At 35.9% G+C, this 17447-nt stretch overlaps 1 protein-coding gene and 1 long non-coding RNA gene across 2 annotated transcripts in view; both read right to left on the reverse strand.

Moving 5' to 3' along the window:
* Positions 1–2985, reverse strand: part of LOC121385228 — a 5760-nt gene extending 2775 nt beyond the window's left edge. The window contains exon 1 of the long non-coding RNA XR_005959512.1: positions 30–2985. This is a non-coding gene — a long non-coding RNA (uncharacterized LOC121385228). The remainder of the gene's footprint in view (positions 1–29) is intronic.
* Positions 2986–3203: 218 nt separating this feature from the next.
* The window catches only part of LOC121385143 (amphiphysin-like), a 75072-nt gene continuing 60828 nt past the window's right edge, over positions 3204–17447 (reverse strand). The window contains exons 10-14 of the mRNA XM_041515681.1: positions 13924–14111; positions 12417–12496; positions 9538–9807; positions 6540–6641; positions 3204–5641 (exon numbers count right to left, since the gene is read on the reverse strand). Of these exons, the coding sequence (XP_041371615.1) occupies positions 5561–5641; positions 6540–6641; positions 9538–9807; positions 12417–12496; positions 13924–14111 (721 nt within the window). The 3' untranslated portion in view covers positions 3204–5560. The remainder of the gene's footprint in view (positions 5642–6539; positions 6642–9537; positions 9808–12416; positions 12497–13923; positions 14112–17447) is intronic.

Consider the following 17447-nt stretch of genomic DNA (forward strand, 5'->3'; position numbering starts at 1 on the left):
ATTAATGTACATCAATTGGCAATTTTTACCTAACAGGCCCATTCACAAATGTGATTAATTCAACACACTTAGTCCATAGTCCAACTGTATTACCCCTTTCCTCTCCCCTGCTAAGGCACATCCAAAATGTTGACTTTTGTTAAAGATGTATTTATTTTTTGTTTTTTGTTAATTTTAAAAGTGAATGCTGGAATTAACTGTCATTACCCCAACCCATGAAATTCAGATCATTCTGCTAGGGCAATATGTTTTAGAAATAAAAAAATACCCGGCAATGCTAGAAATGCTGTAGTATATAAATTTTACAACTGTTACAGCTTATTGTGAAGGGCGTTGCAAATTTTGATCGCTGCTACCCCTTTCCCCCCATGTATGGCCTCAGATCGCAGTTATCTTCTTCTTATATGCACGGCTGCTAAGTACATAGCCACTTCTGTGTGAAGTGACAAAGCTGGCAGCCTCCATTATGGTTGTATTGATGGAATTCATTTTTGTATGCAATATTTAGCACTATGTGTGTACAGGAGTTGACTGGATTCGAGCGCAAAAAAGATAATTGCGAAATGTGACATCGGCTAAATATAAAGAAGGTTGTCAGCAGTACAGATCAAAAGAGGAGAAGTGGTCAGAACGATGAGAAAGTGTTAAACAGGCCTTGCATATTTTATTATAGATACAAGTCTCACATTACATCTTATAAGTTTTGGCATCCTGCACCATCAGGTGTGAGAAGTGTTCACTCCTCATACACTCTCAGCTATTTTTCTTGGGCACAAATATTTATAAATGTCCATAAGGTAGAGTAAGTAGAAATTGTGAGAAAAACAAATATTCAAATTTTCTTATTTGGAAGACACTGTATACATTTTATAATAACATATAAAGATACTGAACTATACAAATTCTGCAGATTACTTTAAAATGATATATATATCATAAAAAAATATTAAGGCACAATTCGAAAACCATTTACATAAAAACTACTGTATTATTATATAATTATGTTATTATACACAATATATTACTGGGATTGGAAGCACACTGTACTCTGGAAGTACACTGATAAAAATAACTGTACACTCTGTGATGGAGATAAAAGTACGCTGTGATTACGGGTTGGAAATAACAATAAACTTGGATACCCAGTTCCTGAGTTAATCATTTTTTATACTTGGCTTCTGTTTTACTTATTACACAGCTACAAACTGCAAAGACTTGTATTAAATAGTTTATCCAAACTAGTTCTCCCCTTTTTCCACTGTAAGTCAGAATTATATACATGAAGATGATATATCATGTTGTTGTCTTTTTGTCTGTTATAAAATGTGATTAATATATACATACAAAGAATATCTCTTATTTTTTGTCGATGTGATTTTCTGATTTCTCATTTACTGAGGGTCTGGTTTCACTGAATATCACTGAATGTTTTCTAATAAAAGTAATATTTCACATGGAACCTACCAGAATATGCAAGTTTATCAAGCTGTCTCCATATCACTAATAATAAACATTTAATTGAAAAACAAACAACACATGAACAAACTATTTGATACAAGTCTTTGTGCCACAAGCATGTACCTACTTCCTTACCTCAATAGTGGGTTTTTCTCTTTTTCTTTACAATTTGCAAGGCTCTAAATTAACAGAGGGAAGGCAGTCAATGCCTCTCAAAATGCACAATATGCTTTCTGCTGATCAACTTCACAAGTAGCTTTAGATTTCTATCTTATTTTTGACACTATTTCAGATATATAGATTTTTATTTTCAGAAACAGTAATATATATCTTATTTTGACAGTATTTTAGATATATTGACAACTGTTTTTTTCAGAAACAGTAATATATATAGAGATTTTTCACAGTATTTTAAATATATAGAGATTTTTTTTTCAGAAAAAGTAATAGGCTTATATATCTTATTTTTCACAGTATTTTAGATATATATAGATTTTTTTTTCAGAAACAGTAATATTTATCTTATTTTTCACAGTATTTCAGATATATCAAGAATTCTCAGGAATGATGATATAAATATTATATTTTTATTCTTGCTCGTCTCAAGTGCTCCACATTGCTGGTATAAAATCTAATGTTGAGACAGATTTCTAGAATTGCTTCTTAATTTCTAGAATTTGCTTAATTTTTAGAATTTGCTTCCAGTTTGAAATCTGAGAAGCAAAGTCTGCTTTCCACTCCTCACAGTGAATTTCAAGCCTTGTGCAATACTTATTTGGTAATCCTATAGTGGGCGTACTTGTACATACAAATTCATCCATCAAATATAATATGGAACAGGATTTAAACTTTTAAAAACTCTATAATACTAATATGCTTTTTATTTCCTGAGAAATTAACTCTTGAGTACACAAATCTAAAAAAAATTAAAATGTTTAGAAAAAAATATACTGACAAAGTGTTACAAAATACAATTTTAAAATATCTCTAGTTTCATAGCTAAAACATGGACATTTGAGATGGGATGTTGGGGTGGGGTGGGGATGGCAGAGATATTCAACTGCCTCCTAAATCGCTATAAATGTGGGTTTTTTTTTATTGTACAGGTTGTTTGCTTTTTCTTCTTCTTTTTTTGTTGTTGTTGTTTGCTTGTATTTTTGAGAGGTGGGGCATATTCCAGTTTTTTAGGCTAACAGTGAACATGGCATGGCCACTGTCATTTCAATATGGTTATGAAATTAGGAGACTTGCCCTTTTGACCCCTACTTAGTAAGTTAGAAGAATTAAAGATTGTAAACAACTTTTAAAATGTCACTAAATTAAAAACAAGATTCCACAGCATTGAATGTCTCGCCTACAATAAACAAATTTTCCATGCACTCTGATGACCATCCATAGGTTCAACTATAAACCAAGTTTCAACTAAAAAAACAAGTTTCAAATATAAACCAAGTTTCATTGACATAAGATTTATAGTTTGTGAGAAACCAGGGCTTCAAGATTATGGTAGCCCCACTCCCATGGCTAGTGATATTCAATGTTGGGCTAGTAAATAACTACTACGGTATTGCCATGCCAGACAGCTAGTGAATTTTTTTTGTCAAATGCTGCAGATAAGTCTATTTGTAAATATGAATATCCTGAGCCCCCCCCCCCCCCCCCCCCCCCAATCTTAGTGTTTTTAAGCTCCATCTTCCTCTTTAGGGGACATATCTGATTATTACTATTATTTAATAAAATTGTATTAACCTAAAGTAAAGTAGGGCTAGTGAATTTTTAGTTTTAAATCACTGATCCCATGGCTAGTGGATTTTATAAAAATTCTAGAAGCCCTGGAAACTGATCTAAATTTGAAATATTAATGTTAAACTTGTAACTCAAAAGTTGACTCTGTCGCCATCATGAAAATGTAAAACCTATATCTCGCCTTTTTACTTCATAAAGGAAAGACAAAGAAAACCCCCATAAAAAACCCCAAACCTTTCATAACATTACAATCGCTTCATGGAAAAAACACACATTAACACATTAAGTACACTTCACAGATCATGTTCAACAAATGCCAAGACATTTTCGACAAGACACTGAAGTATTTGGTTTAAAATGACAGATAATAAACAAAAGTGTTTGGTTAATCATGGCAGACAATGAACAAAGAGCAATAACTCGGTATTAATAGACACATGAGTAAAACAGAAATCCAATGCCTAAACTGTGTTAGATATTAAAAAAATCCATTTAAAAATCCATCTTATAAAATGTTATTAATATAGGCTAAAAATGAGCATTAAATGAATTTAAACATGCAGTCTTGACTCTTAATTTTGTAACATATTTCTAATGGAAACCACAAGTTACTGTAACTAGTGTTGGGAGCACTATGCCAGATAATATCTTGTCAGTTCAAACTTTGCGGTGCACATAACTTTTAATGGATATATTAAGCTGCATTAATATGACAAACATCTACCAAGTAGTTTACTACATTTCTCGTATCATACTGTCATGATATCCATAACATAATAAAAGTTTAGTTATAACATGAACAAAATTATTGGTTAGTAATATTAAAGTATGAACATCCCTTTATAAATAAAACATATTTGTCAAATAAAATATTGTGCTTAAAAACTATTTAACGATATGCAATATGCAATACTTTTTATCATGAATGTACAAAACTTTATAATATGCTTAATGGAAATGGTATAAAAGATACAACATAGTATAGTTAAAATACAATTATATTCATCGATTACATTTTTCTTGTATTTAAGAGATTATTTTTCTATTATTTTTATTGTTCATCAACTTTAAAATTTCCCCTGTATTTCAGGAATTATTCCCCCTCCTATCTATTCATTGGAACCATTAATCTCAAAGTAGATGCACCAAGCATAACTTTCCATGGAGGGTTTTTGTGTTTAGTCCCACAAAATATTTCATTTGCAATTAATTGGTTACTTATAATCAACTTTAAAATTAAAATATGTAAGAATCACAGATGTACCCAAATAAACCTTTTCACTGTGATCCAGATAAACTGTAAGTGATTTTAGAGTTGTATGGTCATTTTTAAACTTATAACAACTGTTGCTAAAGATATAATTTATTTATCTTTATATATATATATATACTCCTTAAAAAAAAGTTCCTGTGCACCAAAGACAATGTTAGCAAACCAACAGTAAAGTTTGTAAATGGTTCAAAATTTACAAAAATGATGACACATCATAATTTTTGAATGACCAATAAATAATTTCTTGAAAATGATTAGATTTGTCATTTGTTACCGTTAAATATATATACCATGTCCATTACATGCACAGGAACTTTCTTCCCCAAGTATATAATATAACAGTGAAAATTAAACTCTATTGCATTAAAACGTAAAGAGCATTTTGTGACTTCAGGACGATCTTAAAAGAAAAGTTGTGATCATGACTAGAGTGGAAACAATTGTAATGCAAAAATCATTTTATAAAACAAGACACTAATCTTACCCAAACATAAAAAAAAAAAAAACATTGAGAGAATGATACAAAACTGAATTGTTAAACTCAGAATGACAGCAAACACCAAGATCATCATTTTAGGTACTTAATATAACAATTGTCACGTTCTTATATTGTGGCCACCTGTAGAACTAAACTTTTATTGTCAATTGTGGCCACTTGTTGAACTATACGTATATTGTGAATTGTGGCCACCTATAGAGCTAAACGTATATTGTGAAATGTGGCCACCTGTAGAACTAAACTTATATTGTGAAATGTGGCCACCTGTAGAACTAAACCTATATTGTAAATTCAAATTTGCTAAAATATTTTCATGTACTAATTGATATTTGGTTGGAAAATAATTGTGGGTTTCTGCAAATATTTAAGTTTAATAGATAATTTGGCGAAATTCTCTACACAAACGGAGTTTGCCCTGATCTCAATCATGTGAGTTATTTTTAACAATCCCCATAGTAAAGTCCCAGCTGCCATAAGTTCTGCCATCATCATTCAGTTTATCTGCGTATCTCTTCTCTATCACATTTAGTCGAAGGAATGCTTCAAGTCAGAGGTGTAAGTTACAAATACTATCGTTGACATTCTCAGACTCTCTTCGTAAAGTTCTCGGGAAAGACACCTTTCTGTCCATTTGACTTCTTTATTCCCATCACCCAACCATCATCCTTAATAAAAAGAGAACATTTTTAAAATAACAGCAACAGGATATTTATCATCCAGCCATCGTCTTTAATAAAAAAGAACATTTTAAAAATCACATCAACAGGATATTTATCATCCAGCCATCGTCTTTAATAAAAAAGAACATTTTAAAAATCACATCAACAGGATATTTATCATCCAGCCATCGTCTTTAATAAAAGAGAACATTTTAAAAATAACATCAACAGGATATTCATTACCAATCCATCGTCCTGAATAAAAGAGAACATTTTAAAAATCATGTCAACAGGATATTTATTACCAATCCATTATCCTAAATTATTAAATAATAATAATGAATATAACAATGTCCCCTATGAGACCCAAAAAAGTTTCTTATCGCCAAACATCAAGGGCCATAACTCTATATGATAAATCAATACACAAAATATAAGCTTAGTATCTTGAGTCCCGGACCAGGTCACTGGCTTTCCAGAGACTTGGCCCATGACAGACATGCCTGAAACCTTAGTGGTACATGGGCACACACACACTGTCTCTCTCCCTATCTCTCTGTCTCTGTCTCTTTCTCGGTCTTGTCTCTCTCGTTATCACTCATTCTCCCTCCCCCTCCCTCCCTCCCTCCCTCCTCTCTCTCTCTCTCTCTCTCTCTCTCTCTCTCTCTCTCTCTCTCTCTCTCTCTCTCTCTCTCTCTCTCTCTCTCTCTCTCTCTCTCTCGCTCTCTGCTCTCTCTCTCTCTCTCTCTCTCTCTCTCTCTCTCTCTCTCTCTCTCTCTCTCTCTCTCTCTCATCCCCTCTGGCTGGACTGGTAGGGGATTAATAAATAATAGTACCAGTGAAATGTATGATATGCCCATCAAAAGTAAAAAGCTAAAGTTAAAGTTAGTGTTGGTGTGCGAACCTGCTCGTCGGGGTTCTCGTGCGGTATCACGTAGATGATCTCCTCCGCCTCAAACGTCAGCTCATCTTCGTCCTCGCCCTGGTACATGTGAGTGGCCTGGACCTAGAAACAACAACACAGTGAAAAAACCTCACCCCAGTCATTTCTAATGTCTGGTAAGAACAGTGACAGGGTTCATAGCCTTAAAGACCAAATAAATTCAAAGACTTTTAAATACCATTTTCAAGGAAGGAAATGTTTTATTTAACGATGCACTCAACACAGTTTATTTATGGTTATATGGCGTCGGACATATGGTTAAAGACCACACAGATATTTGAGAGGAAACCCGCTGTCGCCACTTCATGGGCTACTCTTTTCGATTAGCAACAAGGGATCTTTTATATGCATCACTAGAGCACATTGACTTACTAATCATCAGCTATTGGATGTCAAATATTTGGTAATTTTGACATATAAAGTCTGTTTTATTGAACGACACCACTAGAGCACATTGATTTATTAATTATCAGCTATTGGAGTTTAAAAAATTGACAGTTTTGACATAGTATTAGAGAGGAACCTGCCACATTTTTCTATTAGTAGCAAGGGATATTTTGTACACACTCAGATGGGACAGTACATACCACAGTCTTTGATATACTAGTCACGGTCCAGTGGCTCAACGAGAAATACCCCAAGTGAACCCACTGATGTGAATCGATCCCAGACCGACCGTGCATCAAGTGAGCACTTTACCACTGGGCTACATCCCATCCCAGAACAAGAAATAGTCTAATTGAGCCCACCGATGAGGATCAATCACAGACTGAACGGGCATCAGGCATCAATAATAAACAAGAATCTCGACAATGGTCTGTTAAGTACTCTGTTTTACTGTTTTACCTGGTACAGAATGTTAACAAGAACAGTGTTACTGTTTTACGTGGTACAGAATGTTAACAAGAACTGTGTTACTGTTTTACCTCGTACAGAATGTTAACAAGAACTGTGTTACTGTTTTACCTGGTACAGAATGTTAACAAGAACTGTGTTACTGTTTTACCTCGTACAGAATGTTAACAAGAACAGTGTTACTGTTTTACCTCGTACAGAATGTTAACAAGAACAGTGTTACTGTTTTACCTGGTACAGAATGTTAACAAGAACTGTGTGTTACTGTTTTACCTTGTACAGAATGTTATCAAGAACTGTGTGTTACTGTTTTACCTCGTACAGAACGTTAACAAGAACTGTTTTACTATATTACCTTGTACAGAATGTTAACAAGAACAGTGTTACTGTTTTACCTCGTACAGAACGTTAACAAGAACTGTGTGTTACTGTTTTATCTCATACAGAATGTTAACAAGAACTGTGTGTTACTGTTTTACCTCATACAGAAGTTAACAAGAACTGTGTGTTACTGTTTACCTCGTACAGAAAGTTAACAAGAACTGTGTGTTACTGTTTACCTCGTACAGAAAGTTAACAAGAACTGTGTGTTACTGTTACCTCGTACAGAAAGTTAACAAGAACTGTGTGTTACTGTTTACCTCATACAGAACGTTAACAAGAACTGTGTGTTACTGTTTTACCGTGTACAGAATGTTATCAAGAACTGTGTGTTACTGTTTACCTCGTACAGAAAGTTAACAAGAACTGTGTGTTACTGTTTTACCTTTTATCAAGAACCTACCGTACAGAATGTTATCAAGAACTGTGTGTTACTGTTTTATCTCATACAGAACGTTAACAAGAACTGTGTGTTACTGTTTTACCTCAGTTACAGAAGTACAAAAAGTTAACAAGAACTGTGTGTTACTGTTTTACCTCGTCGTTAACAAGAACTGTGTGTTAGTTTACCTCATACAGAAGTTAACAAGAACTGTGTGTGTTTTACCTGTTACTGTTTACCTTGTCGTACAGAAAGTTAACAAGAACTGTGTGTTACTGTTTTACCTCAGAACATTACAGAACGTTAACAAGAACTGTGTGTTACTGTTTTACCGTGTACAGAATGTTAACAAGAACTGTGTTTTACTGTTGTTATCAAGAACTGTGTGTTACTGTTTTCGTACAGAACTGTTAACAAGAACTGTGTGTTACTGTTTTACCTCTACAGAACGTACAGACTGTTTTACCTTAACAACAGTGAACCAGTGTTACTGTTTTACTCTGGTACAGAATGTTAACAAGAACTGTGTGTTACTGTTTTACCTTGTACAGAATGTTATCAAGAACTGTGTGTTACTGTTTTACCTCGTACAGAATGTTAACAAGAACTGTTTTACTATATTACCTTGTACAGAATGTTAACAAGAACAGTGTTACTGTTTTACCTCGTACAGAATGTTAACAAGAACTGTGTGTTACTGTTTTAACTCAAGAACAGTGTTACTGTTTTACCTCGTACAGAACGTTAACAAGAACTGTGTGTTACTGTTTTACCTCATACAGAAGTTAACAAGAACTGTGTGTTACTGTTTACCTCGTACAGAAAGTTAACAAGAACTGTGTGTTACTGTTACCTCGTACAGAACGTTAACAAGAACTGTGTGTTAACAAGAACTGTGTGTTTACCATACAGAACATTAACAAGAACTGTGTGTTACTCATACAGAACGTTAACAAGAACTGTGTGTTACTGTTTTACCTCGTGTACAGAATGTTATCAAGAACTGTGTGTTACTGTTTTACCTCGTACAGTACAGAAGTTAACAAGAACTGTGTGTTACTGTTTTTTACCTCGTACAGAAACTGTTTTATCAAGAACTGTGTGTTACTGTTTTACCTCGTACAGAACGTTAACCTCGTACAGAATGTTAACAAGAACTGTGTGTTACTGTTTTACCTCGTACAGAACGTTAACAAGAACTGTGTGTTACTGTTTTACCTCGTACAGAATGTTAACAAGAACTGTGTGTTACTGTTTTACCTCGTACAGAACGTTAACAAGAACTGTGTTACTGTTTTACCTCGTACAGAATGTTAACAAGAACTGTGTGTTACTGTTTACCTCATACAGAAAGTTATCAGGTATCAGATCTCTGAGTGGTTTGTTTGACATCGGCATTTGATAATGATCATCATCGTCGTCGTCGTCATCATCAACAACCAGCCGGGATGACTTAGGTTCATCGTACACACTCTCGATCCTTGAAGCCACAGTTGTCTGCTCCTCGTCACCAGGTGGGGCTGGTGGCGGGTAGTCGGGCAAATCCAGTGGATTTTTTTCTTTGACTTCCTCCGTAGTTTGTGCAGCACCACTGATTCCATTGACTTGAGTCTGTGAAAAAACCCACACATTCTGAGAACACTGCTACAGCAACACACGCCCCCTACCAAGCCCAACAAATTCTTGTATCTCCAGAGCTCAAGGGCCTTAACTCTGTCAAACAGTTAGTAGTATATTGCCAAGAAAGTCAAACTTTATCTGTAACAGAATATGGTAAAGCTATACACAAAACTGCAGCTCAGTATCTTAAGGCATTGCAAAAACAAACATGATAAACTAATTTTAGTATCTCTGTATTTTCAAGGGCTGTAACTTTATCAAAAAAGGGTAAATTGCCACAAAAGTAAATCTGTAACAGTAGACCTACATAATAAAAATTTAACGACGCACTCAACATTTTATTTACGGCTATATGGCGTCAGACATATGGTTATGGACCACACAGATTTTGAGAGGAAACCCACTGTCACCACTTCATGGGCTACTCTTTCCGATTAGCAGGAAGGGATCTTTTATTTGTGCTTCCCACAGGCAGGATAGCACAAACCATGGCCTTTATTGAACCAGTTATGGATCACTGGTCGGTGCAAGTGGTTTACACCTACCCTGGATTAAAAATCCCATGCCTCGACTGGGGCCTACATGATAAAGTTATACACACAATTTCAGATCAATATCTCGAGGCATTGTGAAAAAACCCATCCAGAAAACGATATGTGTGACAGACAGAAGAATAATGGTTGGGACCGGTTGGGGAATAATAAATAGGAGAATTTTAAGTCACGTGAAACCGTAATGGATGCACTTATGATTTCTCACTAGACTGGTTTTGGTGCCTAACTTTAAATGAATGTGATGAGAAACGACACCACTAGAGCACACTGATTTATTAATCATCGGCTATTGGATGTCAAACATTTTGTACTTTTGACGTATAGTCTTAGAGAGGAAACCCGGTACATTTTTCCATCGGTAGGAAGGAATCTTTTATATGCACCATCCCACAGTCAGGATAGCACATACTACGACCTTTGACCAGTTGTCATGAACTGGTTGGAACAAGAAAAAACCAACGAGTTGAATGGATCCACCGAGGTGGTTCTATCCTGCGACGCAAGTACCTCAGGCGAGCACTCTTGAGTTAAATCCCTCAAAATGTAAATAATATTTACCCCAAAACATCTCATGTAGTACACAAGCAGTGAGGGAAGGAAATGTTTTATTTAACGACGCACTCAACACATTTTATTTACGGTTATATGGCGTCGGACATATGGTTAAGGACCACACAGATATTGAGAGAGGAAACCTGCTGTCGACACTTCATGGGCTACTCTTTTCGATTAGCAGTAAGGGATCTTTTATATGCACCATTCCATAGACAGGATAGCACATACCACGGCCGTTGATGTACCAGTCGTGGGGCACTGGCTGGAGCGAGAAATAGCCCAATGGGTCCACCGACAGGGATCGATCCCAAACCGACCGCGCCTCAGGCGAGTGCTTTACCACTGGGCTACATCTCGCCCCAAGTCAGTTGAATGAATACACCAAGGTGGTTCGATCCTGCGATGCAAGCAACTCAGGCAAGCACTCAAACTACTGAGCTAAATTCCTCAAAATATAATTAATATTTGCCCCAAAACATCTAATGTAGTACACAAGCAATGAAGTGTTAGAATAAAGACAGGCTGCATAATGCCAGCTTCAAGCCAAAAATATAAATCTACAAATAGAAGCAGACACTTCAGTTTTATTTCCAAATTTTTATGCTGACATATGTTTAATAGAGGATACTCCCCGGGTGTCTTGTAATATCATAATTTATCAGCAAGAGTTGATAAAAGTATGAAAACCGAGGCTTGCTGATAATTTTTATACTTTTATCAACAAGTGCTGATAAACAGAGGATATTTGATGTTTTTTGTCAAATATGATTTATATCTCATCGAGTGAAGGTTCTAATCATATCTGACGAGTCGCGCTTGCACGACGAGTGTGATATGATTGCAAACTTCACGAGATGAGATAAAAATCATATTTGACAAAGAACATGAAATTTTCTATTTATTATATAACTTTTGGCAATTTACCTTTATTTTTAAAATGCCAGCAACAGAATAGTTCCGACTTTCTTACAGTGAATATAACATTTTCTACAGTGACGATAACACATTTTAGAGTGAAATAGTGAAATTTTTACTTTAAAATGTGTTATCGTCACTGAGTGACTGATAACACTTTTATTTCACTGATATTTTAAGATATTTCACTAAATGTTATATAATTAATTATGATATCACAAGACACGAGGAGGGTATTCTTTTTATCATCCATTATCATTCTTTTCATCTGCGACAATTGGAAACAATGTCAGTAATGTTGGATGAATGTTACTACATTTGGCAGCGGTAGACTTGTTAACTAGCAGAACGACAGTGGTGTGACGTCACTAATGATAGGTTTAGCGCTGAAACATACACAGTGACGTAACAAAAGAAGCGGTATCTCCTAGGAGAATATCGCAGGAGATATCGCAAATTATAGAACCAGCGATATATCCTACAAAAGCCTTTGATGGATAAAAAAATACAATAATTCCATCTTTTAATGAAACTATTTCCGAAATACATGTCATTGTAATAAAAAGAAATTCGAACCGTTTCTTGCTTGTCATCTTCCATTGTACCAGTTTCCGATTTTTGAGCAATAATCGTAGATTGATTTGTGTAGACATCACCTGTAAAAGAGAAAAAATTCATGCAACAAAATGTCTTGTCTACTACAGTGAAACCCCTCAAAATTTCTTGTCTACTACAGGGAAACGTCTCAAAATTTCTTGTCTACTACAGGGGAACTTCTCAAAATGTCTTGTCTACTACAGTGAAACCCCTCAAAATTTCTTGTCTACTACAGGGAAACTTCTCAAAATGTCTTGTCTACTACAGGGAAACTTCTCAAAATGTCTTGTCTACTACAGGGAAACTTCTCAAAATCTGACCTTCTGGAATCCACCCCAAAACCGGACATTTTTAACGGCCCCTTTTTAAATATCTGTACAGAAGAGAACCTCTCTAAACCAGATACCTCTTAAAACCACTTTTTACTTGGTCCCGAGGGTGTCAAATCGGACCCTCTGTTAACCGGAATCCACCCCAAAACCGGACGTTTTTAACGCCCCCTTTTTAAATATCTGTACAGAAGAGAACCTCTCTAAACCAGATACCTCTTAAAAGCAGACTTTTTACTTGGTCCCGAGGGCGTCTGGTTTAGAGGATTTCCACTGTATGAAAGTATTTGGTGTTATTCATGGTTGCAAATAAAAAGTGCTAATCTTAATGCATGTTAAAATGTCTTTATTAATTAAAATTTTAATTTTATTAATAACATTTTGTTCAATTAATAAATAAAAAATGTAAAATTAATTAAAATTAATAAAAAAAATACAAACCTGAAGATAAAAGTATTTTAATTAAATTAAAAACACCATCTATTCCTTTTTATTTTTAAAAAATACACTGATATCTGTAATTATTACCCATATGGTTAAAAATATCTTGGTACATGTCAAAGTGGACCCCTCCTGGAAAAAGGAAATGAGGAAGACTGAAAGAAACATAGAGGAGGAAGGTAGAGAAGGAAATCCGAGAGTGCAGTCTGAGCTGGGGGCTGCTGCAGAAGCTGGCTAATGACAGGCAGCAGTGGCGATCTCTGGTTACAGCCTAATGATGGGCTTCTTAGCACGAAGGGGGGGGGGGGGGGGATTAAGAAGAAGACATATCAAAGTGATAGTACCACTAGAACTCCAAATGGGACGTCACACGTTGATGACGTCATCGTCATCAACTGGCACACTACAACCTCACAGGAATGTCAACTTAGCTTAGTAACTGGTTTAACGTGTCCATATACCACTAGGGTTTCGAACACGCCTATCCCGAGTCCGGCCTCCGATAGGAATGTCAACTAAATGAGCGATATAAATTAAGTTTGATTATGTGTCATAAATAGGATATTAAACTGGCTACCATTTCGTATCATGTTTATGTCTCTCAATTTATTTCACTCAGGACATAAACATGATACGAAATGGAAACTTGTTTAATATCCTATAACTACATGTATACATTGATAAATTCACAGAAATTTCCAATTCTTATAAGATACCTTGAGTATTTTCTCCAATCACGTCCTCGGGTGCATAATAATCGCCATTTTCCTTGATAACCGACTTGGTCACAATCGCAGGGGAGTCCGGTTCTTTGCTCACGCTCGGTTCGTCCGTTTTCTCAGACTTGGGCGTTGGAGGAGTGTCTTGTTGCTGGTTGCCATTGACAATAGGGTTTTCCTCTCCACTGTGAAAAGAAAGGAATGTCTGTCTGACGATGCTCTAGCACATTGTGTAACTATAACTGGACAACACAAAATTTGTGTTAATTCTTAAGTTCAAGCCCAGGACTAGTAATATATTTTCCATTTTTGAACCCCTCCGGTATATGTATACCTTGAAACCTTTGCTTACTACATAGTAATGTGAAAATTGTCAGTAATTAATGATCACAATACTTCATCAGTGCAACAATACGATGACTGGGCTTCTGTTAAGATGCAGTGATAATTAATTTACTCTTTTCTATTTCAAAACCTATCTTAAAATTCATTCATTTTTGTTCTATCTTCCTTCTTTTTTCCCTTGAACCTTTTTCTCTCTTTACTTCTCTCTGACACTACCATATTTGTTTCTGGCGTTAATAAACTCTTTTTGAAAAAGAAAAAAACATAGATGCAATGATAAAATTAAAAGGCTTTATAATCTTATTTATTTTTTCTTTTAAGTTGTTGACCATAGGGTCTGTATAACTTGGGGAAACATATTTATCTGAACCACTGAATGTAGTTATATACCTCTTAAAGGCATATTTTCACAGACCACTGACCTATTTAATGGTCTAACAAAGTATTACCTGAACAAAAATAATTTGATTTGTCCCTAAATGTACTTTATTCAACCATCTTCATAACTATCATACTCCATTTATTAATGACATTTTGTAAAAATAATTGAATTATGGCAATGATCCATAATTCAAAAACTAAAATTTCCGAGAGGGATGACATGGATTTTAATCCATCATAGTTCAGTTGAGGTGATATAACAACTAGATTTGGTTTCTAACAATTAATGTAATTTTTAGCTATTATCAATGTTTAGAGAAATAAGGTCCTTAAATCTGTGACAGTATGCCTTTAATTAAAACAACTTATGCAGTGGCGTAGAAAGGTGCCAAAAAGTGGTGTGTGGGGTGCACACTTTTATATTTACAAATTTTTACACTATTATAAAGCAAATATAAAGCAAAATATCTGAAAAGGGGGGGGGGCACATGCCTCCTTGCCCCCCAACTTCCTACGCCAGTGTAAATATGCCACAAACAACATGTTAGCATTCCTTCAATGCCAAACAAAACATTATGTTTGATGATGATGTTGATAACTAGTTTAACGTGCCCATATACCACTAGGGTTTCGAACACGCCCATCCCGAGTCCGACCTTCGATGAGATCGGTGGCCTGACTCGGGATGGGGGGAGGGGGGGGGCATTTGAAAATGGGCAGAATTTTTAAAATAGCAATTAGTAAAAAAGTTAATAGAATAAATAAAAGAATGAAAAAGGATACAAGCCAAAAATAAAAAAGAATTGACTGCACGGCCGAATATTTATATAATTTGGAGCATTTTAGAAGGACAGTCCAAAATTAAATAAGAGAAAGAAGAGAGGATCAGACTATTTAATAATATTTTTAAAAAAAAGAAGTAATTTCGACATCAAATTTTGAACGCAATCTAAAAGTTTATAAAGTCCGATCGATATGTCCACGCGAGTGGCCTCGTTAAGGCCATTTGGGTGCACAGCTTAAAGGGACGAGATGGGTTGTATCCCGTCAAGAAAATCTCTAGACTGACAGTCGATAGACGTTGAAGGTTTAGTGCTGTGCTGAAATACAGATCTTGAGAAGCCAGATCCGTCTGAACGAGAGAGAGAGTATCAGACTAGGGTATAGTCCATTCGTCATGGGTTGGTATAGTGGTACGGATGGGCCCGACTCCGGAGGATACGAGATGGTATCACTATAAAGCAAGGTAAAGCCTAGAAAAAGAGTAGTAGGGGCCGACCCCGCTTCCTATTTCTTCTTAGAGTGGGGCGGTCAATCTTCCAGTGCTGCTAGGACAGGCTCGGACATGTAGAGACTAAACGCGAACAACCGTGGCGTTCTGCAGAATGGCCGTCATACGAGTCACGAAAAAAAACAAGTCAACTGCAGTCAGACGGAGAAATGTTTGAAGAGAGTTATTTTGATCATCTTTCATGATTTAAGTATATGATTGGCAAAACTGGATTACAATGAAGTTTTTCTTTAATTTGTCATTTTTGTATTTCATTTCAACTTAGTTTCGTGCTTATATCCAATTAAGGTTCAAGCACGCTGTCCTGGGCATACACCTCAGCGATCTGGGCTGTCTGTCCAGGACAGTGGGTTAGTTGTTAGTTGGTTAGTGGTTAGTGAGAGAGGAGAGGGTGTAGTGGCCTTACACCTACCCATTGAGCCCTTAACAACTCGCTCTAGGTTGGAGCCGGTACCGGGCTGCGAACCCTGTACCTACCAGCCTGTAGTCCGATGGCTCAACCACTATGCCACCGAGGCAGGTCATTTTTGTAAAAAAAATTAACACTTAAATATACATGTACTACAAGATCATATTAACCATTTATAGAAGTCTACATGCGCAAAATAATTACCAATACCCCCAAAATATGACTGGACAAAAGACTACTGATTAACTGATGGAACTAATCCTGTGCCAGTGTACTTCTCATGAATATTTAGTGGACAAACCATACTGATTGAAAGGTGGAGAACCAATCCCATGCTAGTGTGTTTTTGCTCAACAGTTACTGGACAAATGGTTATTGATTGACAGGTGGGAGGAGCTAACCAATCCCATGCTAAGTTTTCTCCTTCAAAACAACCATGTAAAACAAAATCATGCTTGTGACAAGGAACTGTGGAAGGGACAGGGAAATTGGTCTGGAATTGAAATCGGTAACCAAAATTAGAAATACACCCAATATATTACTCATTAGAAACAAATTGCAAGTGAAAAAAAAGACAAAAGAAGCAAAACCATGAAACTCTCTCATGCACTGAAAATATGAAAAGAAGAACTGAGAAATACCCAAATGAATATATTTTAACTGGCCGCATTATTAATGTTGGGAAGCGGTCAGAGCATCCATTCGATATACTGTAACAGAAGAGAAACAGTTCCATTAGAGAAATATTTATATTGAGTCCTCCCCCCCCCCCCCCCAAAGTATCATCATAATTCAACCTTTTCATAACCTCAGCCTACACAATACTTATAGAAAGAAATGTTTTATTTAACGACGCACTCAACACATTTTATTTACGGTTATATGGCGTCAGACATACGGTTAAGGACCACACAGATATTGAGAGAGGAAACCCGCTGTCGCCACTTCATAGGCTACTCTTTTCGATTAGCAGCAAGGGATCTTTTATATGCACCATCCCACAGACAGGGTAGTAGATACCACAGCCTTTGATATACCAGTTGTGGTGCACTGGCTGGAACGAGAAATAGCCCAATGGGCCCACTGATGGGGATT

This window comes from Gigantopelta aegis, chromosome 11 (genome assembly GCF_016097555.1).
Source record: "Gigantopelta aegis isolate Gae_Host chromosome 11, Gae_host_genome, whole genome shotgun sequence".
NCBI lineage: Eukaryota > Metazoa > Mollusca > Gastropoda > Neomphalida > Peltospiridae > Gigantopelta > Gigantopelta aegis.